At 47.1% G+C, this 23,477-nt stretch overlaps 1 protein-coding gene across 2 annotated transcripts in view; it reads left to right on the top strand.

The window, feature by feature from the left end:
- Positions 1-21,455, top strand: part of LOC311491706 (transcription factor COE1-like) — a 54,437-nt gene extending 32,982 nt beyond the window's left edge. The window contains exons 10-17 of one of the 2 annotated variants that reach the window (XM_084549709.1): positions 1,704-1,830; positions 9,120-9,208; positions 12,561-12,626; positions 13,206-13,368; positions 14,588-14,767; positions 16,549-16,746; positions 16,987-17,055; positions 18,320-21,455. In XM_084549709.1, the coding sequence (XP_084405835.1) occupies positions 1,704-1,830; positions 9,120-9,208; positions 12,561-12,626; positions 13,206-13,368; positions 14,588-14,767; positions 16,549-16,746; positions 16,987-17,054 (891 nt within the window). In that variant the 3' untranslated portion in view covers position 17,055; positions 18,320-21,455. The remainder of the gene's footprint in view (positions 1-1,703; positions 1,831-9,119; positions 9,209-12,560; positions 12,627-13,205; positions 13,369-14,587; positions 14,768-16,548; positions 16,747-16,986; positions 17,056-18,319) is intronic. The other variant, XM_084549710.1, reaches the window with a different exon arrangement.
- Positions 21,456-23,477: the final 2,022 nt, after the last annotated feature.

Genomic DNA, 23,477 nt, shown 5'->3' with positions numbered 1-23,477 from the left:
GTATGGAATCTGGCCTCATCTAAAAGTATTAACTAGTAGCCCTTTTAACTGTTTCTTAAAATATTTTTCACATCGTGGTAATTTAATCATTTTTATATATATATATATATATTGTAATCCTTCATCCTACAAAAAATGCCCACACTAAATAATACACATTTCCTTAAGAAAATACAGAATATGAGACAAAATGGGGTCGTCCTCTCACTCCTTGACTGTGGAAAAAGATAATATCGAGCCCGTCCACTCATGAGAAAGTTTCAAGAGCTGATAGACTTTATCCTGTGGAAATATCCCAATCATTTCCTGGTCTATTCTCAGGATGTCCGCGGTCCAGTTTGACACGCTGCTAGCAATGCTGGGAACACACATTAAAAGGATTTCTGCGACCCAGTTGATTCTGAACAGCTGCTGACAGCGCGCACACGGTTTATTATGAGCCATTTTGGATGCCAAAAACTTTAATGGCGGACGAAAGTTTCAGGGTCAGTGCGCGAACATGATTGAGACGGCGAGAGGTCGTGTTTATTTTTAAACCTGCGACTGTAGGTAGGGGGTTCAACGTCCTCAGAATGCAATCGCTTACTCGAAACGGTATTAAACGGATTAATTCCCGATGACAGCGATAATTAATTGCAGCCCTGTTAGTGCATATCAGAAATATTTTACAATCTGAACAGCAGCCTGCTATCTCATTTCTCTCCGTGGCAGCTCTTATTTCTGTCATCTCCCCGTTCACCTCCCTTCCTGTCTTTTATTATATTAGTATCTGCCTTCGTGAAATATGTGCACATCGTACAGTATGAATCCCTTTGTAAGGAGCATCTGCCACATGACTAAAATGTAAATGCAGTGTATGTGTGAAAGTGAAGGTCAGTGAGCGGCGCAGCAAAACAGCTTTCTCTTTAGTAAAGGAATAATTCTATAAAAAGCTCCTATATTATCTTGCTGAGAGGTGAGTGGGGCCAGACAATGGTAGAATGAAAGCCTAGCTAAGTGAGCAATAAAAGGTAGAGTTAGTACACACACACACACACACACACACTCATATATATACACACAAAGCACTGGCGGCAGCATTGATAGCTTTTGAGCACTGCTAGCTTTGAGTGCTAGTTGACTATAGCGTGCAGAAAACGAGCACTCAGCAGCGAGGTCTCATCTGTGTTTTCTCTTGTTGCCATTTTCCCTTCAAAGACCCTTCAGCTTACACACACATGCACGGCGAGTGGGCTCATCAACCGCACTAAGTGAGCCTGTTTAAGACGCAGCGGCGCTTTAATGTGGCTAACGGCGGCTAGACAGCTTCAGCTGACAGACACAGAGACAGGGGCAGCGGAGACAAGCATATTATACCTTTACTTATGCTGTTCAATAGACGTATGCAGAGGCAAGTGTGTTTTATTCATAAACACATAACTGCTTTTGAAGCCCTCTTACAGAGCCCATGTCAGCACCGATAACCATCCTAAGCCTCACAGTGACATTGCCTTGGGCTACGGGGCCACCTGACATCGCATCATTTTCCGGCTTATTATACAAAGAAAGAAAGTCGGAGATGCAAAGGAAAAGGTCCGGGGCGGGCCGAGAATAGTCCCCCGAGCACATGTTTAGATGCAAAGTTTCATTCCATTAACGGGCCTGCCCTCTCTCTCTCTCTCTCTCTCTCTCTCTCTCTCTCTCTCTTTCTTGCTTCTCCGCAGCTGATCACCCCCCACGCCATCCGTGTGCAGACTCCACCCAGACACATCCCCGGGGTGGTGGAGGTCACACTGTCCTATAAATCCAAACAGTTCTGCAAAGGCACACCTGGACGCTTCATCTACACAGGTACTACCAACTGTGCGCACTTACTAATGACACTAATTTAGAGTGCAGTCTAAGGAGAAAATGCAGCCGCGGTCGACGAACCTGCTGCCTTTTCTAATGCAGTTTCCTTCCACACTCTTTTAACTCTATGAACAACATATGCACCTAGCAAAGTATGAGAAAAAAAAAAACACCACTATCACGTAAAAATTCTTCACGCACTAGCTTTAACTTTTATTAGGTCCCTTTTTTTCGCTGCATCTGGTAAAAGCAACGTGGTAAACTGTTTATAAGCTGCCACTTCTTTCCTCTGCTTCTGGAGGGAAAAACATGCATGCTAAACAATTTAAAATTCAATAACCTGACTCAATAATTCAGCGAAAAGCCTTGCTGATCAGAGGAGGGAAAGTATTTGCCCTCTTTTATGAAGCAGGTGAAGGTCGGGGGGGGAGGTTTAACCTTTTGATTAGAGGGATTATTGAGAATTAACCCTGTCGAAGGCATAATTCAGAAAGGAAGAGGACCGCGCGGAGAGCGAGATTTTTGACTGGGAGTGCGGGCGCATGAATAGCTGGAGTGTTCCAGCAGAGCATATCTGCGCAGAGTTATAGCCGCGCGGTGAAAAGAGCGGCAGAGAGAGTGAATGTGAAGCGGTGATTAACCAATGCGGGGCCACAGGTCCTCTGGGAGACAGCGAATCACATAAATCTGTCTGTAATCTCAACCACTGATAGACTTAGGCTGTAAGCCCCGGCTGGAATTGCCAACATTTGACAAAATCACAATTGAGAGCAAGCGTGTGCGTCACGTCACCAGCATGCATTCTCTGCATCTTGTGCGCGTCCTAATTACTGTGCATGGAAGCAATCCATGTCCATGTGTCACAGTTATGACTCTGTTTGTGTACTTATGAGAAAGCTGCCATAGGAAGCCTTTGTTTGTTTGTACGTATGTGTGAATGTACTCCAAGCGCACACATGCACGTTGACAAGTAACTGCATTACTAAGACAGAGGGCAGATGGGTGGGCAGCCTTTGCCATGCCAGAGCTGTCCAACAGCCCACAGTCTGCCAAACCCATAGAGCTGTGTGTATATAAGTGTGTGTAGGTGTGTATGTGTGTGTACGCAGCCTTTTAATGTGCCAGACATGTGGGAACCGTATGCATAAACGCCCTATCGCTTCCCAGCCCTCCACTCTTTCACCTTGTCACATTCACTTATTCAAAAATTGCTCCTTTGAATGAATTCATCCCTCTCTTGCTCGTTCTCTCCGCCTCCCGGCTCCTCTGGAGGCACACAGGAAGAATCTCAACAGGTGAGAGGTAGCAAGAGGTCATCCACTGGGAGCCGAACACATTGCCAAGCGCTGGCATCTTCACAGTGACACAGTCAACCGTGTCGAGGCATAGATCCCAGTTCTACTTTTTCACAGACTTCGCCTCAGCCGCTGCTATGTGCCCTCAGTGGGTATTTGTACCTCTCACACTGCTCCTTTTTTTTTTATCATTCTTACCTTCTCCCAGCGTGGAGGAACCTGCTCACATTTGGTATCCTGGATGAGAGGCGGGGAATGACGGGGGGGGAAGGATGAGCAGAGCATTTGGAGGAAAAAAAGAAGCAGTTGATCTGAGTGGAGAGACAGAGAGGTGGAGGAGAAAGAGAGGAGAAGGATAGGGGAGAGGGATGGAGGATTACCATGGGCCATGTTGCCCTCCTGGGTCTGTTTGGCACCAGTTTGAGCCCAGTTGCCAGTGGGTACTAATCATGGAGGATTGGCAGCGCTGCGTGGCAGCTGGCAGCTAGCGCATACACTCACATCAACACAACCCACAGTAGCAGACATGCATATACTTGTATATTACATGTGCATGCGCGATCATACACACACACACACACACACGTGCACGCTCTGAATTACATTGGGGACAGCTGGCATTGCTAATCAACTTCTGCTGAGGAGAGGAAAGCGAGCAGCTCACAGACCTAATTAAGTCAACACATACCCAATACTGCTGCTACTGCTGCTTTGCAAACATACCCAATACACACACACACACAGCCCTATCTATAGGCTTATTCGCCCCCACCCTATTGATACTCCAGAACCTAAATGGAAAAGAATTCAGCTGCAGCTCCGGACAGAAGACACAAGCGAGGGACTTTCGGTGCTGAGGAGATTCTCAGAGAAGCTATTACAGTAATGTGTCCTCTGCTGTCTCTGAGGACTCCTCTGCCATTAGACTTCAGAAAGCTCCAATTAGACTCATCAAAGGCAATTAAGCTATCCGCTGATAAGAATAAAAGAATGTTGTGTTTTTTTTTTCCCTTCCCTGCTCTTCTTCTGTCTTTTTATCCCCTTATCCCCCTTCTGTTCCTCTCTCTGCCCTCTGCCTTACCCACCTCTGGGGGCTCTGAGCTCCCCTTAATCTCCCTCTCTTCCTCTCTCTCTCTCTCTCTCTCCCTCTCTCTTTCTCATTATCAGGTCATTGCCCACCCTCCTCCTCCTCCTCCTCCTCCTCCTCCTCCTCCTCCTCCTCCTCTCCTCCTCCTCTTCTCCCGCTGTACAAATGCATCTCCGTGTTTGGTTGTGCATCACCTTTTACTGGATTGCTGTCTTTGTAACATTCATCAGGGAAGCTCTCCCTTTTCTTTTCTCCATGCAATATAAAGTGATAATACCCCACCAGTAGGGCCTGCGTGTATGCATGCTTGTGTGTGCGTGTGTTTCTGGGTGTGTGTGTGACGCAGGGATACTGGCCATAGATTGGGGGAGTTGATGAATCACCCTTGTCGTTCAAAAGGCAATCCCTCCCTCCTCAGTATGCAGCCTTGTCTGCTTAGTGCTTCCACTACAGCTTCTGCTGATATTAAAAGGCTCTGCTGGCTCACATTAAGGCTAGCAACGTGCACACCGGGCACGCATCCGCACACACACGCACGCACAAACATTAGGGGTAGTTTTTCAGCACTGAGTGCAGATTAGGTGTGTAGGAAACATCACTCAGTTGCAGCGAGGAGAAGCGGGAACAGCGAGGGAAAAGACAAAAGTCAAGAACAGAATTTAAACCAGCTGCTGCTGACATCTATCTCTATGTCTCTGTGTGCCCGCATCTGTGCTCCAAATTAGTTTTAGGAGTAGAGGAAGGACTGTCAGTTGTCTGTCATTTTATACACTACAGAGGCAGGAGTGAAACACAAAGTAAGTTTTGTGAGCGGGAACATGCCGTGTAAAAGTTTTGATCCCTGCAGTGGTTAATTCTTCCCGTCACACACATATTGAGAAAGATCTGATTAAATAGTAAAGGTATATGTATTTTTTTTTTTTTTTTATGGTATATGTATTTTTTTTTTTTTTGTAGGTATGAGTTGATATTCTAATTTTGGTGTGATAACCTGTGAGCAAATCTTTTCCATGTTTTTCTACATAAATAAAGTCAGACTCACACATATATTCAACATTCATACAGACATGTGACACAGCTACACACACACACACACACACACACACATTCACACATTACAGATGCACAAATGCAGCATGTAGTCATCTGGCAATAAAAGTGGGGTGCAGCCACGAGCTGGTCAATTACTTGTCTTGCTCCTATTTGTGAATGCTGTCTTTTATTGAGCTTGGGTGGATGCCTGCTGTTGATTAAAACGGCCGGTCTACAGCTGGAGACAAGGCCAGCTGAGATGGCTGCATACATTCACATTTACTGCACACAGTCCTAACTGCGAGGAAATTCACACCTCTATTTGAGATTGAGATTAATTTTCTGCACCATGTGGCTTGTCTTCCCTCTTTAGCATGCTCCGCTCTTATTACGGGAGCATCTGCTCCATGATGATGATGATGTAAATGAATTTCGAATGTAGATTATTTTATACCCTGCTGAAATGAGCAGCGTTCACCAGAGGGAATGATTTCTTGTGTTTTCTTATATCTTAATTCAAGCGCACACTTTTCATCCAGATTTCTTCGAATTTGCATTCTCCCGCTGAGGATCCGTGCTGTCAGGTATTGTTAACTGTCGACATGCACTTTTTGCAACAGATAATTAGAGCTTAGGTTGTAGTAGCATCCACACCTCCATTGATTTGTAGAATCGCTAAGCGCCCACCCCCACCTCCATCTTTCCTTCCCTCTCCCCCTCTCTCAGGCTCCGCTTTTCCCTTCCTTTAGGAGCAAAAAGCTCCACTCATCTGTTTTCTGTGTATGAATTTCCAGCCATGCATTAGTCTCCATGACATGTTCAAGCGATGCTTTATTTAGCTTGTCGGATTCTGCAAATAAACGCAATCTCAGGGTTTATGGAAAAATGGATAAAAATTAGATTGTAAGGTATTGATCTGGATTGTGAGTAGTCGGTGGGGGTGCGGTGTGTGCGCGTCTGTGTGTGTGTGTGTATGGTGTTGGTGGTGCTGAGGGGGGCCGGCTCTCATCTGTGTTGGGGTGGGGTGGTGGGGGGGGGGCAGAAATGAAGCCGTAATTCAGGGCTATTGAACCCCCTGCCACTAGCGGCATCGATCGCCAGGCAGCGCTTATGAGATCACACCTGAGCACTGGAGACTGCAGAGGGGAGGGAGAGGGGGAGGGAGAGGGGGGAGGGAGAGGGGGGGTATGACGGGGGAGAGGGGAGGCGAAGGAGTAGAGAGCGAGGGAGAAAGGGAGGGAGCGGGAGAGAGAGAAACAGAAGGTTGTGATATGATCAGCTCCTTACCCACTGTCTGAGGGCCTGTTAAGGTGTTAACATCAAGCCTCAGAGCCAATTACCTAACCCTGCAAGTACACTACCCACTCACCTCCTCACACACACAATGTTGTGACACAGGAGGAGAAGGAGACAGGGCAACTGGACGCTCACTGTAGTTTCCCCTCCTTCTCCTCCTCCTCCTCCTCCTCCTCCTCCTCTCCTCCTACCCTTCTGTGTTTCCAGGACAACTCCACTCTTCTGACCTCTCAATTATCCCCCCTTCTCCCCACCTCCGACTCTTTACGCCCCGAACATCCCCCCCCTTTTACTCCACCCCTAAACCTCATACCTCCAGCAACCCTGCTCCCCCTCCACCCCGTCCACCCTCTCCTCCTTCTCCTGCCCCCTCCTCACCCCTTCATACACACTCCCCCTGCGGCTCTGTGGGTTATTATAGTGAAATATGAAGCGATGTGGATTCTAGGCTTCATGAAATTTCCATGAGCATTGATCTGATCTGATGTGGGTGATTGCTAGGTGAATCCCTCCAGTCCAGGGCTGTTGCTCATCTATTCATTTATTTATGGCAGTTATGTTTTACTGGCTTTGATTTGCTCTTCTGGAGAGCGACAGCTAAGGATTATAAATATACCTGTACAGGAGAGTGTGCTTTGAATCCTGGAGTGTAGCCGCACACCACTCCTCTTTCGAGGCAGGAGTTTTTTCTTTTTTTTTTTTTCTTCCAGCACTAATTCCTGGTGTGAAATGTGAGATATTGAGCATGGATATAAGAGCATAAAAAGCCAGGATAATCCCTGAAGAGACACAGCCAGGTAGTTAGTGATGTGCGTTGTCCCCCACATACTCCTCTCCTGGTTTATGGTCCTTGAAAACGAGCAGAGACAATATCGCTTCCTCTCTCAATTACCAAAATTGGCTCTTTATTTGTAATAGGGGTATCGCTGTACGTCTTGGGGTTTTTATGCTATTGTTCACTCGAGGCTCATTTGGCACATTGTGGAGAACTGATAAAAAATTCATCATAAAAACAAAAGCCTTTGAGACGAAAGAGAGGATGTTGTCGAAACAATCCCCTCCTCAGACTGCAGGCCTAATCCAGGGCAAATCCTCCTTAAGGCTTTAGAGAGATCAGAGAACAGGAAAGTAATGTCAAATATTTGTCCTCAGAAATAATTCATACTTTATTTGTTGCATGTGATCATCTCATTGTTTTGGCTTATTTTATCAGTGGACCAGCTGGCTTGTAATGTGTGTCATACTTCGGAGGCTGAGCCTGCCTCTGGCATCCCGACTTCTAGTTTTCCCCTCTCTGCACCGTCTTTGCTTCTAGCTATTCACCTTTCCTTTGATTCACTCTTATGGATTACTGGAACGGTCCACTGGGAGAGCTGTCTAAATACGTTTGTGTTGCCAAAACAGAGCATCACCTATTCTTGCTCCTGTGCTCCCTTTTCTTTTTCTTTCTTTTTTTTTTTTTTTTTGGTTTGTGTGTTTGAGTGGGCGGCTCAGGAGGCGCCATGGCGAAGTCACTAGAGGTCCAGCAGGACAGCTTGTACTCATAGCCTCTAGGGGCCTTTTTTTCTGGGGGCCGCCTAGTCAGCCTGGCTGCTCAGATGTGAGGCGAGCAGGGCTCCAGCCCTCAGGAAACGTCCAAGCTGCGACCCACGGGGGAAACAGACGGACGGCACAAACACACAGAGTCGATTCTCACGCATAATGGCTCCTCTTCTTTCGCGTCTTTTTGACGCACGGACAAGCGCCAAATGCACACATGTCAAAGCAAGGCCGCCCGCGTGGCCGCAAACTCTGTGCAGAAGCAGCGTCTTAAAGGCTGCAGCCCGGAAAAGTAGTCAAGACTGTGCATTGGCTCCCCAGGCATCCCGCAAAACGGGGGGAGGAGGGTAAAACATAGCGGAGAGAGGGAGAGACAGTACATTAGGAATGAATTATGTGGAGAGAGCACTTATCCAACAATCCTCCTCTGAAGTGTTTGTACTATAAGCTTCAGATCTTCATTGTATTTATTCTAATGTTTAAATATTCATGGTAAATCTTCTCATATTCAATTACCGTAGCGCGACCACAGCATGCAGAGAGAGTGCTTTCTCCCTGCTGCCTGGATGATCTGACAGTGTGTGTGTGAGAGTGTGTGTGTTTAGCTCGTTCCCCCGGAGCGATCAAGCCTTTGTTATATTGGAACCAAGCTCTGTAATTGCTTATATTAGTCGCTGATCAACGCAAGACCACAGGACACACATACGCATGCATGCACACAAACACACATCCCCTGATTCCTGACAGTCTTTTTATTAACCACCAAAGCGGGCGACAGAGAGAGATTCATTACATCACAGGCAAACAAAGACACACAGCAGACTTAATGGAGAACACCCACATTTTCAGCCGGTTTGGTTCAACGCTGAAATATTCATGTAAAAACACAGCGCCCGACTCAGTCCCATCTGCCGTTACTGTATCTCCGAGTTGCTCTTGAACAGTAGGTGTTTTAATTATTAAGAATCGAGCAATAAACTTCTCCCTCTCCTTCTCCCCTCTCTCTCTCTCTCTCGCTCTCTCTCTGTTTGTGTGCTTAGCGCTGAACGAGCCAACCATAGACTACGGCTTCCAGAGGTTACAGAAGGTCATCCCCAGGCACCCCGGAGACCAGGAGAGATTACCCAAGGTACAGTGTCGCGGCTCCTCTCATGTATCCGTGCACACGTTAGCTGCCGAGCGCAATTATTCCGTAGGAATTTGTCTTACGTCGGTGCGGAGATTTATTGACAACTTCTTGGGTTTCATAGCACATATAGATATACATGGCACAAGGGCAGCATGACCTCACACACAGAGGATTAACTGTGCGCAAGAGACAGTAGACCATACATGACACTACGCGGTCTTCACATAAACATTTAATCACACGTTCATGGTCATTTTCTGTTCGGGCTAACTCTTTATTTGTGCAGCGAATGCACAAGCAACTCTATTCATCCTTCCACTGAGCATAAGGTCATTTAGACTGGCAATGTGGGAGAGGAATGGGATAGATGGAGGGAGGAAAAGAAGGAGAGAGGGAGGAAAGGGAGGCTGAGGGGAGAGAGAGGAAGAGGGAGGCAGAAGCAGGTTAGGTGATCCATCATAGCTGTCCAGTCTTACCTCCTGCTGGGTCAGTGGATCGAAGTCAACCCCGGGTGGACTTTATTACTTCCAGCACACACACACACACATCCAGAAAGCAACACACACACGCACACACACTCATGGAAACCCACGTACACACTTCCCCATGCCTGTTCGCGCACACACATACACACTCGGTGGACGGAAGTCACCGCGAGGCAGAGATGGAGAGCCCAGGTAGATGCAGAAGGAAGATAGAGAAATCACTTGTCCTCGCTGTGTGTCATGTCTGGTGGATACAAGACTTGTCCCGGTGAGTTCTGGTCTTTAGCCTATCAACCCCCTGTATCTCTCTAAATATCTTTGTATCCATCCATCTCTTTTCTTCTCCTCCTCCCTCGCTCCGCGGTGTCTCTTTCTCTTCTAAATGAACAGCGGTTGCTGGCAGGCCCGGTTGTTCATTTCAGCTCTATTGATTTGTGCCTTTATTGAGGTAATAACAGTTTGTTGACCACACTTCTCTCAACTGTTGGCCTCAATCATTAGAGAGGGGCAGGAGAGGGGCATAAACTGGCAACCACCCGAGTTGCAAATGTCCGTTCACGGCTACGTCGGCAAAGCCTCTTTTTGTTTACCAGTCAGTTTTTTTTTTAAACTGACTGGGAAAATAATGTATTTAATTCTAGTGGCACCTACTTTTAACCTAACTGCGCGCGCACACTGCGGGGAGAACAAGCAGGACATATGCCGATGCCTGTTCCCATCTCTGTATGTTGTTGTAATGATCCAGTGTCCAGCTGAAAACAGCCCCCATACTGTGCTGTAGCTAATAGTCAGGCGGCGAGAGCGAGGAGGGAGCGCTGGGCAGCCAGACTGCAGGGTGTTTAGCTAAGGCTGTGGTGTAGCTGGGGGTCTGGGGCCGGCTAATGAGTGGCCGCCCTGCCAGACGAGGCCAGGCTCTGCTCTGGATCAGGTTCCCCTTCCTGTTGACGTCTCTGCGGGGCCTGACTTTACGGGAAGAGACCCTGCGCCCAGGAAATGGTCTCCCCTTACAGCAGCAGGGCTAGGGAGGCAGCACGGCGCTAACCACATTTATCTGTTTATCAGAATGACTCTGGAGCGCTGCCTAATCGCGTTTAGCCACTGGACAGATCCCTTTGCTAACGAGAGACTGATAGGTACAGACGGGGCACAGGACCACGAGAGAGTGATTAATAGAGAGAGAGAGGGGAAGAGGAGAAGAAAAAGAGGGAGACGAGAGGGAGTAGTTCGGAGACACAGGTGAGGAGAGAGATGTTGGCGGAGGAGATGCACAAACAGTAGGAACAGTTTGTGAACGGTAAGGCCCTAAGGAGAATGAGCTGCAGAGAGAGAGAGGGAGGGAGGCAAAAAATAATTAAGTGACTGAGGTTTCACGTGTCCTCCCTGAACACCGTTACACTCCATCTGCAGATCTGTTTGTGTCCTAATGCCTCACACTTTCCTCATTTCCCCCTCCTCTTCCCCCTCCTCCTCCTCCTCCTTCCCTTCATCCATCCATCTACCTATCTAGCAATCCCTGGGAGGCATGTGGCGTCGAGGAAAAGCAGAGAGGAGGAAGCGAGGAGCGGCGCATACATACTAAAGAACCACTTACCTTCCTAGGGCCTCTACATCTCTCAATCACCTCAAGCAGGCCTCCTCTCTGGTCTCCCCTCTTTGCGTCTCCCCCCCTCCTCCCCCCTGCCTCCCTCTCTGCCTCCCCCAGATAGTGCTAGTAATGGGAGGTTAACACAGAGGCAGCGCTCCCATTATTGAGTGAATTTAGCACCTCGGACAGCGCTCCACAATCTTTATTGCTTTGCTGACCCTCTCGTCATGTCCTGGGTGTGCTCGACAGCCTCCACATGTGCGTCGGGCTGCGTGTGCGCCCGTGTGTGTGTGTGCGCGCGCGCGCGAGTGTGTGATATGAGGTCTGATTGAAAGGCGGTGTGTCACGGAACAGAGAGCACACATGCTCCGGGGCTTGTTCACAGCGAGGGATACACTCAGGAGAGTATAACGCACAGCGTGTGTGTGCGCGAGTGGAAGAGAAAGAGGGAGAGAAAGAAACGAGGAGAAGGTTGGAGGGGAGGGGGCTGCAATTTTCTGGTTGTCGCGCCTCCAGCATATATCCTGGCCCCGGCACATTAACTTTTAAAAAGGGTTTCGTAGGGCTGTAGGTGTCTACATCACACACACACACACACACACACACACGCATGTAACGACTGCCTGGAGTCACACACTCATACACTCTGGCAGGGAAAAAAGAATAGAGACAGAGAGAGGAGAGAAAGGAGGGTAAGCGGTAGAAAATGAGCGCGGAGAAGCGGCAACACTGCGTTAGGATAAATGTTTGATGTGGGAAATTCCGCTCGGCGGTTTTCACCTGAGCAATGATGTTCTACATTTATCACACAAAGTGGATGCGGGGCTATTCACTCGGATCATTACCAGGGTTAATACAGGGCAGGAGACGGGTGTGTCCCAGCTGACGAGGGGAGTTGTATAGCCGTCAACTTGATGATATGTTGTGTTAAATGAGATTGATGCGTGATCATGGGCGGCGGATTCACGATCCGGCCGTGACAGAAGGGAGGGAGAAGACGTAGAAGATGGTTGACTGATAGAGAGATATGGGCTCATGTTTTATTCACAGATAACAGTATCTTCCTTCTGCTCTCCCCGAACTGCCCAGCCAGTAACAAAGTGCTGGGATAGGCCCATTTCTCTTCCTCTGCCTTCCTCTCTCTCTTTCTCTCTCTCTCCCTTCGCTCTCTGTTCTGCATTCACAGCATAATGCAAGAAGTGAAATGTAATAAAAGAGACTGAACTCTTTGAGCCGTCACACTCACGATCAATCCCCTTCCTCTTTCTGTGCTTGATTGTAGGAGGTGATTTTAAAGAGAGCCGCCGACCTGGTAGAGGCCTTGTACGGGATGCCTCACAACAACCAGGTAAACACACACACACACACACACACACACACACACACACAAAAAAAAACACTTCAGCACACAAACTTCTTAGATAAAATTATGTTTCGTGGTATGGACCGCCGACGGCATCAAAGGCGGCTTCTACGCTGGCCCCCGCTGTGTTCACGCAAGATCTGGGACCCACAAACACGCACATGGGAATGCGTTCGCGCTTTTATCGGGACCAGGGAGGAAGGAAGGAGTACGATGAGAATTAAACGTTGAGGGTGGAGAAGAGAATAGGGAAAGAGTACTGAGGTAGATGAGGAAAGGAGGAGGAGAAGTGGGATTAAGGCCCGACTCTGAGGGAGGAGTATGGACAGCAGGGAGGAAGAGGGAGGCTAAAGATTTGATGAGTCTGTTAATGAGGCTTTCCTCCGTTTACTGGAACCGATCCCACCACTCCCAGTGACCGCTGATAAAAACCACTCAGCCCTGCTAGGTTTACATGAGCGATATCTAGAGTGGAGATCTAGCGCAGTTGTGATGTGGAGAGCCCTCTCTTCTCTTCTCTTCATTGCTGACCGGTGTTTTATTTTTCCTCTTCCTCATTGCCAGGAGATGATTCTGAAACGAGCAGCGGACATCGCGGAGGCCCTCTACACGACGGTGCCACGAGGGCACAACCAGCTAGCCGGCCTTGGCAGCAGCTCCGTCCACGCTGGAATGATGGCCGTAAACTCCTTCACGGGGTCGGAGGTGGCGCAAACAGCCAATCAGGGTGAGTGGGGCCAAAAAAAAAAAAAACGGGGGAAACGATTAAAGCCCGTTATCACGTGGAAAAGTCGCCGTGATTTATTTTATTTTGGCTTCTCGGGACGGACAGTAAAAATGAATAGCGCAATAGAGATTTTATTTTTCATGTGGGAAATTCGGAGAGGGTGATTTAAGAGCGCGGAGCAAATAAGAAAGTCTGGAAGAAGGAGGAAAGGAGGACGGGAGGAGGAGGAGGCAGTAAGAAACGGGGAAAACTCCAACGGAGTAAAGAACGACCAGCGAGAGAGTGAAGAATGGAGAAAAAGAGAGCCATGGATGGAGTACGATGGAGAAATATGAGTGGGTCCTAGGGGTGTGTATATTAGACTGGGGTCGGCCCCTGTCTGACAGAGAGAGATGTGGGTGCAGTCAGCGGTGATTCATCACGTGTATCAGGGGAACGAGAGGAGAGTGGATGGACCAGCTTCTGGATGTGTCTCAATAATTCCAATGAGCTTCCTCCTACCTTTCATCTTCATGTGGGACCATCTGCAGACGTGAAGAAAACAACTGACAGCAGCTGCTTTACTTAAGAGTCAGTTTCCAATTCACTGCAAATGAGAATCGGGAGTTGGTGGTACCTAATTATGGCAGAGGAGTGTGGTGAACAGCAGCAGCAGCAGCAGTGAAGAGCAGCCATAGTTGCGCTAGAGAATAGCAATTCCTGATGTTCGGTTCCAGCTGTTTTTTCCTCCAGTGTCAGCATGTTGGACTTGAGATGTATATTTATAGCCCTCCTCCTTATATTGTCCTCCTTCTGTTCGCTGCCCCTGTAAAGCATTAAAGAGCGAAAGGTCCTGTCAGGAATACTGGCTTCATTCTTTATAAATTACACGAGAGCTGCAGAGGCCTTTTAGTGTTAATTGCCTTATCAATATATCTAATTTTGGAGAGGAGCCAATAAGGTTAAAGGCCTCTTGTTTCAGTAGTTGGATTGCTGCTAGATCCCTTTCATATCATTCTCCCTGCACTCTGCTCATTGCTTTCTCGCTCTGCCATATGCTGTCTAAGATTTTTTTCCCGAAAATTTCTTTTGGCTTTACAATGCTGTGTCCATCGCTCGGGTATGGGAAAGAGTACTTGGCAGCTCTGCATGTAGGCTTTCTCGTTTTGTTTTGTCTGCCATCTGCTATATCTCTAACACCTAGTTTCTCCCCCGTCTCCCTTTCTTCCCCTGTCCATAGGTTTCAGTAGGAGTACAAGCAGTGTGTCCCCTCATGGTTATGTCCCCAGCTCCACTCCCCAGCAGAGTAGCTACAGCTCTGTGTCCACTAGCATGAACGGCTACGCTAACTCTGGCATGGCAACCTTGGGCACCTCGCCCAACTTCCTCAATGGATCCGCAGGCAACTCGCCCTATGCTAGTGAGTAAATGCACCACATCCCAGATCCGAAAAACCGGGGAGGGGGGGGTGACAAAATCAAGGCACGGGAGGCAAAAAGATTGAATCATAATAGAATTAGTCTGTGACGCGAGTTGAGGAGCAGAGATGGAAACAAGAAGTGACACACAAGGAAAAAAGTATTGCGGTTCAGCTGGCTCATCTGTTTCTTTAAGAATAGAGTCAAACGCAAATCCCCACTTTATTGGCCAGGGGAGCAGATCACCCCCGCCCCGACACTCACACACGCGCGCCCCACTACCTCTGCTCACACACATTCACCCTCTACATTAAAGACCCTTGATTAAATCAATAAACTAATTGCTAGAGAAGCAATTCCATTTCAGCTCTTTGATTCCTGGGTGTTAACAAGTATTTTAACAGGCTCATCGGCCCCACACAGACACTTTCAATCAATGGCCCCTCGGCCTGCCTTTGTAGGTCCAATTTTCATTAATTGATTAGTTAGGCCCCTTCATAAATGGATTATGACTTTATTGCAGGGATTTGTCAGGAAGAGCCATAAAAGCTAAGTGTTGGATAATAACAACAATAAAGGCAGAAGCAGATATCAGAGGGCAGGTGAAATACGGCTCAGTTGATTGTAAAATCACTGAGGGGGAAAATGCTCTTAGTGTATTAGCAGACAAAAGACAAACCCTGGAGAAGTGGATGGATGGGATGATGTCAGAGGGAGACAGGACTTGAGTTGTGAAGATAACCGTCCGGCCGTTTTTGTCTGTGATTTACGGGGGCCGCGTGAAATCCAGCCACAAGCTAGCTCGCATTTGCCTTCGATTACTGGGCAGGCAGCTGTTACTTTCTGCTTCTTACCAGAGTTGCCTTGCTCTTCCTTTCATTAAAAATAATAATCTTAATATTTCAAAAAGCTCTGAGGAGTTTGTGCATTTGAAATCTTAGCAGAATTAAACATGTGAGTCTAATTATGTGCATCTGAGGTTGAATAATTCACATTTAAAACTGAAGAAAATTCAAAATTAATCGATGATCTGTGTTCACGTCCATTGGTTGATCTCTGAATTTGCACCGCTGTCCAATAGCGAGCCATCTTGACAATCTCTGACTTATTGCTAACTTACAGCTGGCTAACAGTCGATTAAAGCGTGACACGGTGGTAAAGTATCTTTGATGTGCGCGAAAAACACAAATAAACCGGCGAATAAATATATCGCCGTCAAGCAGATACCGTCGGCTCGTTTGTCTCAATTTGTAGGAACCGGTGGCTCTGGATGTTGATTGAAATCTCTTCCATGATTATCTGTGATAAAGGTGATGTGGGAGAGCCTTGTTTGTCAGTTGCCCTGAAAACAAATTACGGCTATAGCACCCTGAGTAGGTGAAGAGATGTTTATCAACCCACTGCACACCCTGAGCGCAGGATGAGTCATCAAAACAGACTGATCAGAGGGGAGGAAAAAATGGCCTTGGGGTGTTTTCGGTTTCCTACTAAACACATTTTTTGTCTTAGCGACAGAATATCACATTGCCAGGTTATTGCTGAACTACACCAGAGGTTGCGAAATAAGTCTGAGCCAGTTGATCTGAGTCCAAATTATTATCCCTCCTGCCATCATCCATTGACCAGTCCCTTTCTGTTCGTCCCGTCTGCCTGTCCTCTGCCCTCGGCCCTCTCTCTAACCCCCCTTTCCGTCTTCACCTTTCCTCCCTGTCCTTCTACCCCGCCATGCAACCCCGCCCTCCCTTAAACACCCCCTCTCCTATACCCGTCTCTCTCCTCCCAGTCGTCCCGTCCAGCCCGACCATGGCGTCGTCGACCAGCCTGCCCTCCAACTGCAGCAGCTCCTCCGGCATCTTCTCCTTCTCCCCGGCCAACATGGTCTCCGCCGCCGTCAAGCAGAAGAGCGCGTTTGCCCCCGTCGTCCGGCCCCAGAACTCCCCCCCTCCCACGTGCACCAGCGCTAACGCGAACAGCCTGCAAGGTGAGCTCCGACGCGAGTGGCCGCCTCACTTCCTGAATTCTCATGTGCACAGCTGACGTTTAATCTTTAAAACAATATGTTCATCCCTGAAGCTTTAATCCTGCTCTTCTTCACCTCTTACAATAACAATTTCTCACTTTTACTCCCACTTCTCTTCTGTTTCTTCCTCCCCTTCACTCCTTGTTTTCCCCCCCTCCTTTGCCTCCCTTGAACCCCCTCCACTCTCCCTCCCCACTATAGATCAATCTTTTGTGGACTCTAGCAAGTACTCATCAGCCAGCTCTCTGCAGGGCCTGGCCTTCTCCTGAAGTACGTTATCCCTCTCTTTCGTTTTCTCTCCGTTTTTTTTTTTTTCTGTTTTCTTTCCACCCCTCGTTATCCCAGGCCGCTCATTTGCACCATCCTGCCCTACCCTTCCTTCTCTTTTCTGTTTTTATTTGTCACTCTTGACTTGTCAGAGAGACAGCATGCAACGCCATATGTGTTCTATTTCCTGTTTTCACTTCCTGCTTCCTGCCCGTGCTCCGGTGGGTGTCTCTGTGGGGAGGGTCGGCGGGGGTGGGCGGGGGTTTGTTATGCCACCGCGGGTCAATCTCTTCTCCCGTTTCCATCGAACGCGAGCGCGGGGTGTGCTCGTCTAGGCAGGATGTTGTATGGTGTTGAGATCCTGAGAGGGAGAAATGATGGATGGGAATCTTTATCAGAGCCCCGAGCTAAGCACTTCCTCACTTCCTCTGTCGGCGTTGATGAGCGCTGACCACGGTGACCCAAGGGCCAGTGGCCACTGTGCGCTGATCACACCACTGACACACACACACACACACCATTGTGTTAATCCCAACAAGCCGGAGACACTTAGGAAATAACCTGGGAATTAGTGGATGGAAGCGAGAGAGGAATCAATAGGGAGCCAATATGTTATATGAAAAATTCCTCCCTGTGATGGCTTCTGTGTATAGAGAGAGAAGAAAAAAAAACGAGATGGGGTGATGGGGGAGGTAGCTGGTGAGTATCTAGGAGGTGGCGTAAGGCAGGCCATGATATAAGAGGGTAAAAATGCGAGCAAAGCCGCCTGCTACAAGCACAAAGAATCCATTTCCATGTCCGAGCCTAATTTCATCACCTCCGTCATCCCACGTCGATGCATTCTCTCTCCCGTGTTTCAATTACGCTTCCGCGGCGCACAATTGGCTCGCCATGTCTAACTGATAACAATTAACAGTGGCGGCTCCCAGCGTGGCGCTTTTGCAAGAGGGCCCCCGAAAAGTCGAACATTGCTGTCGGTGCGAGTTAGCGGAACGGCTCAAAAGGGGAAAAAAAAGAAAAAGGAAAAGTTTTGATTCTGTGGCCTCGGAATGAAGAGATAATGACGGAGAGTCGTCTTTGTTCGCCAGATGCTGGAACACATTTCTGTTATGCGACTGTTGTGATGACAGATGAAACCCAGCAATCACATGTCTGACCTCTCCCTCTGTTTCTCTCTCTCTCTCCGTGTCTTTCTTTACCCCTCAATCTCCCATTCGCTCCTTCTCCTCCTTCTTCTTCTTCCTCCCCCTCTTTTCCCACAAAACAGCGATTCCCGGGATGATCGTTCCACCCATGTAGAGGATCTGGGATAGCTGGAGATTTGGGAATGTTGAGAGGAAAAGACACAGTAGTGGAGTCTGGCGGGCCTCTGTTATGCTCCGGAGCTGAACTGAAGGAAGTCAAGATAAGACGCGGGACTCTGTTAAACTCAGGCCTTTCCATTGGGATTTCATCTGAAGGGATAGGGGAGAGGGAAAAAAAAAAAAAAAAAGGGGGACAATATGAACCTTTGTGATGTTATTTCCCTATTGGTTGAATTAGTGTAGCTTCTCTGACAGCCGCGTTGGACGGAGTGTATAGAGACTGATAGTTTGCCCACAGTGTGACACTGACCTCATGAAAAGAGCATTTATTTATCTTTATGTTTATGCCTGTAAGGTTTGGGTTTGATTACTGGAGGCCCCCACGCGCCGTCTCGCAATCCGGAAACTCGCACAAACAACAGTGAAGTGTTGGTTTGGCCTTGAAGTTTACATAACTCCTATCACAATAGAAACTCAGCCGGGGCTCGCTGAAAGGAAAAAAAAAAATAAAAAAACATAACGACACGGTGGCCAAGCAGAACGAAGGTCAACAACACAAAGACAGACAGAAAAGAACAAACTCGATGATTTTTTGCTGCTAATTACCCCATAAATCTAAAAATGGTCAAAATCGCCCTACGCTGTTTCAACATCAGAAACCATGCCTTTCTTTCTTTTCCTTTCTTTTCTTTTTTTGTATCTTCTCTCATTTGGTTTTTGTCCGTTTGAATCTTTAATAAAACTGTGAGGATTGAGCTGTTTGCAATATGCTTTTCTGCTTTGTCTGGTGAAGAAAAGGTCGAGGGTTTTAGCCAGAATTGACGTTTCAGTGAAGACTTGAAAAGCCAGAGGATGTGTGCGTCCAGCCAGCACTGTACTGAAGGAGTCTAGCGAATATCAAATTAGAATAAATGCGTGATATATGTGATATATTTTTGTATATAAAAAAAAAAAAAACATAGTTTCATTTGACACTTCTTCTTTTTTTTTTTTTCTGGCGATAGCTATAGTTTGAAATGTAAACATTAAATGTCTTAAGGCAGCTTCTCGGTGCAGAAGATAGATTTACTGTGTGTTGTCAATATCTCATCTGCTAAACACGATGGATTTGGATACAAAAAGGGGGATTCTTGTAAAATATACCTATAAATAATGTATTTATCCCTTGTATTTGTACATTGACTCTCACCCTCGTTTAGTTGTGTTGTGTAAGTTTAATACAGTAAGTGAACATATTTCGCCGTGTGTTTTGTTTCATTATTTGCTGTTGTCTCTCACTATTTAAATGTGACTTTTTTATCTTGTTTTTTTTTTTCTTTTTTTTTTTGGTCGTCGTTTTGTACGTTGATTGTTTTTGCGTCGGTATACCATGCTTTCATTTGTTGATTCAAATACATGCCATTGTCTATTTTTGTATTATTTGTAAGTTAATAAAAAAAAATCAGTTTTTGTTCCTTATGAAAATGTTTATTGTATGGCAAAAAAAAAAAAAAAAAAGTAGCATCTTATCCAGAGTTATTTGGTTGAAGTAGATTTTTTAAGAATATAAACACACATTAATATATACTGTAAATCTATATCTTTTTTTTTTGTTTGTTTGAGGCTTTCAGATTGATACTGTTCTTGAACTGATAATATGCATGGGTTCTTTCTCTTGAGTGACTCTTTTTCTTTGTGTGTGTGTGTGTGTGTGTGCGTGCGTGCGTGTGCGCGGAAACCAAGAGAAATAGTTTTTCTTTCTTTGTGTTCCTCTTTTTCTCCCCCCCTCCCTCCGCCCCCCTCCTCTCTCTGTTCTTTCTTTTCCTATGTTATTTATGCCTGCTTACATACTGTATCTATATACTCTTTCTTTTTATTTTATGTCACTGTAATCTTTACCAGCAGTCTAGATGCCTTAACAATGCAAACCCATTCTTCATTCAATCACGTGTACAGTTTTCTACCCTCACCACAATTGTCTATTGCCACAGAGGAATTCATGAGAACTTGGGGACAAAGCACAAACCCAGTCTGTTTGGCGGTGAAGCCAGACTAGAATACAAAGAGCCATAATTCAAAAAAAATCACACACCCCGATGTACTATAATGCGACGGCGATGGCACGCTTTGAAGGACGGTCGGAGTGGCCTGTCTCAGCTGTGCTTGCTGCACGTTAGCGCTCACGGTTGTGTCTTTTATTTATTTATTTTATTTCATTTTCAAGTGTAGCGATTATGTAGCTTCTTTTCGATTAGTGAACAACAACACGACGGCAACGTTTCTCACAAACCAGAGGATAGCGGTAACAGTACGACAGCACGGAGGAGCTGTTTTAATTGTAGTGCAGATGGGCGCACGGTGAAGACAGGCACTGTCACAGCACAATGTTAATCTCCGGCATGGAGTCGTAGGTCTGACTCCAGTATCTGACAGCCGATCCCCACCCCTCCCTCTTTCTCCAGTCCTTCTCTCCCTCTATTTGGACAATACAGCTTCATTACAAACTAAACAGAACAAGAACCCGCGATGAAGCATGAAAGGGAGCTCCTTGGCCCATCAGCCATTTCTGTAGTCTTTTCTTTGTGTCTGCCGTGTGTCTTCAAGCTGTTGCTGGACAGAGAATAGGGCTTTTCTCTCCGCTTTTCTCTTCTAGAGCCTGGTTTTGTTGAGTGGCTAGAAAGGACCGCTTTAACAGAGGCGCCTGCTGACAGACGAGTGTTTTTCAGGCACTTGTGTGCCTGTGCCGGTCTGGGCCGGGGCGGGAGGGGCCGCAACGTATCTGTTTCAAATGAACTACAGAGGTCTGTTGTCATACAATGGCATCTTTGTGCGCAAAAGTTCCATCCCGAGCGTGAATATCAGTAATGGGTGACAAAGTTTTGTATTTAGGTAACAAACAAACAAACAAAACAAAAAAAAGAAGATGCAAACCAAATAGCTGGTGTCTATTTTTTTCCTCTGTTTGTCTTTGACTGCAAATACACTGAACAGCTCTACGATATAAGGGAAGAAAAAAAATAATTCTACTGTATAGATTGTTATTGTTTTTGATGAAAACTGAGCTGTAAGATAACTTTTGGACTCTCACAATGTTGAATTAAAGTTACCTCTTGTCTGTGACTTTGTCGGGTGTCGTTTTATTGTGTAATGCGCCTCGTTTGTGGTTTACTTCTCGCAAATCAGCAAACAAAAATGTCATCCTCTCCGCCAGCCGAGCACCGGTTATTAAGAAGAGTTTCTTTTTTTGACTGGAAATGTCTCCTCCAAATAGCTGACAGGCAGCTGACTAAGAATAGACGACTGGCAACGTATAATTCCACAGGTCAGAAACAGGCCTGCATCCCTTCCCCCCCCTCTAGGCTCCTTTCTCTAATGAATCTAATTCATTAATGCATTACTGATGGCATGGTGAACATGGTTAGCCTGACAAGTTTCCTCCTAAACATATTAGTTAATGATGATTCCAAGGTTATTAATTGCAAAGGCACCAGCCCACCATAATTGAGTCATCATTTGCATACCCGGTCATCAGCAGAAAATTAATTTCTTTTTTTACTTTTTGCATATCTAATTTAGAAGGCCGCGATTGGATTAGCCCGTGAAAGTAGCGGATCCCGGGATTCTGCTGACCTCAAAGTATTCCAGGGTCTCCACGGTAACTGGAGGCTTCCGCAACGCTGGGGGGGGGGGGAGAGAGAGAGGAGTGGGACGACCTGGAAGTACTGATGAAACAAGAACTCGTAAACAGCGCGTGTTTGCCTCCTTAATTGCCCAAAGGTTCATAACTGCGCTGGGCTTTTTTTTTTTTTCTTTTTTTCTCCAGCGCATCTAATAACGGGCTTGATAGTTTGCTGACAAACAGTAAAGTGGGTGGCAGCGTGTACGATTTAGCAGTAAGAGGTGGATTATTGAATTATGGAGGTTGCACACTTAGTCCTGGGGAAAATGAGTCCTGGAGCCTAATGTTTTTGATTAGCCAGCCGAGCACCAGCGCTGTTGTTGCACCGAGCGGCTCCAGGGATTCAGCTTCCCCCCCAAATGTGTCTTGCGGTGCAGCACACACACACACAGAATCACACATTCACACGCTCATAAATCATAAATACGCGCAGACAAAAGGTGAACCCATTTTGCTCTTTATTTCCAGCAGCTTTTCGGGCCCAGATAGACTGGTCAGTGTGGGAGGAGGACAATAGGAGTGGGAGGCCGAGGGCAGCGTGGAGCCGGCAGACCCCGGCCCTCTGGAGACATAACATTAAAGACGCTATTCCTGGAGAACTACTTCACTGGATACAGCCGCCAGAGCCTCCGCACATCAAGAGAGGTGCTGTTCAGGAGCTTCTGTGCTACTAGTATCCTAATGAAATATATTAATGCACACATTCCTCGCTCTCCTGTACTCCACCTCCTTCTTTTTCTCATTCTCCTCCCTGCATGGACACATGAAGGGAGGAAGAGCGGAGAGGCGTATTTGAAAGAAAAACAGGAGTCCCCATGGGGATCCCGGATAAAGAAAGGAAAGGAAAGAAATGGAAAGGAGAGAGGATGGGAGCGTGTGAAGGGGAGGGGAGGAGGGGAGGGTATTCAGAATGGAGGCAGGCCTAGACAGTGAGCAAAACACAAGGAAAGGAGGAATGAATATTAATAATATTCTGAGTTGGAAAATAGTCACAGTGGACATCATAGAGAGAGATGGAGAGAGTTCCATTCCTGGCCTCGCTTAATGTGCGCGCTCGGATCTGCAGGTGCACACAAGTCGCCTTTTCTGCATCTGCGTGTGTGTGTGCACGAACGCGGCAGCGAGGCTGAGCATACATCTGAGCGCAGGCAGGATGAGTGTGCACTCCCATTCGGGTCCGCGCTCTCGCTTACGAGGCTGTGTGGTCGTTTCCCACAGTAATTATCCCGGTGACTGTGGGTGTCTGTCTATGATCTGTGTGGTACCTGTCAGAGGGAGCCCGACAGAGAACCATGCTTTATATTCCCTGTAATTGCTGCTGCTAATTTACTGTGCGTTGGCCTAATGAGTAGGGAGGTGAGGGGCTGGGGTATGTAATGGATGTTAGCGAGATAGAGATAGAGAGATGGATTTCACCACTGCCAGGCAGGGAGAGGGAAGAGGGGAGGAGGCCTGCGAACTGT

Source organism: Chelon labrosus (genome assembly GCF_963514085.1).
Source record: "Chelon labrosus genome assembly, chromosome: 8".
NCBI lineage: Eukaryota > Metazoa > Chordata > Actinopteri > Mugiliformes > Mugilidae > Chelon > Chelon labrosus.
Note: the sequence above shows the minus strand (reverse complement) of the source record. Positions and strands in the feature narration are given on the sequence as shown.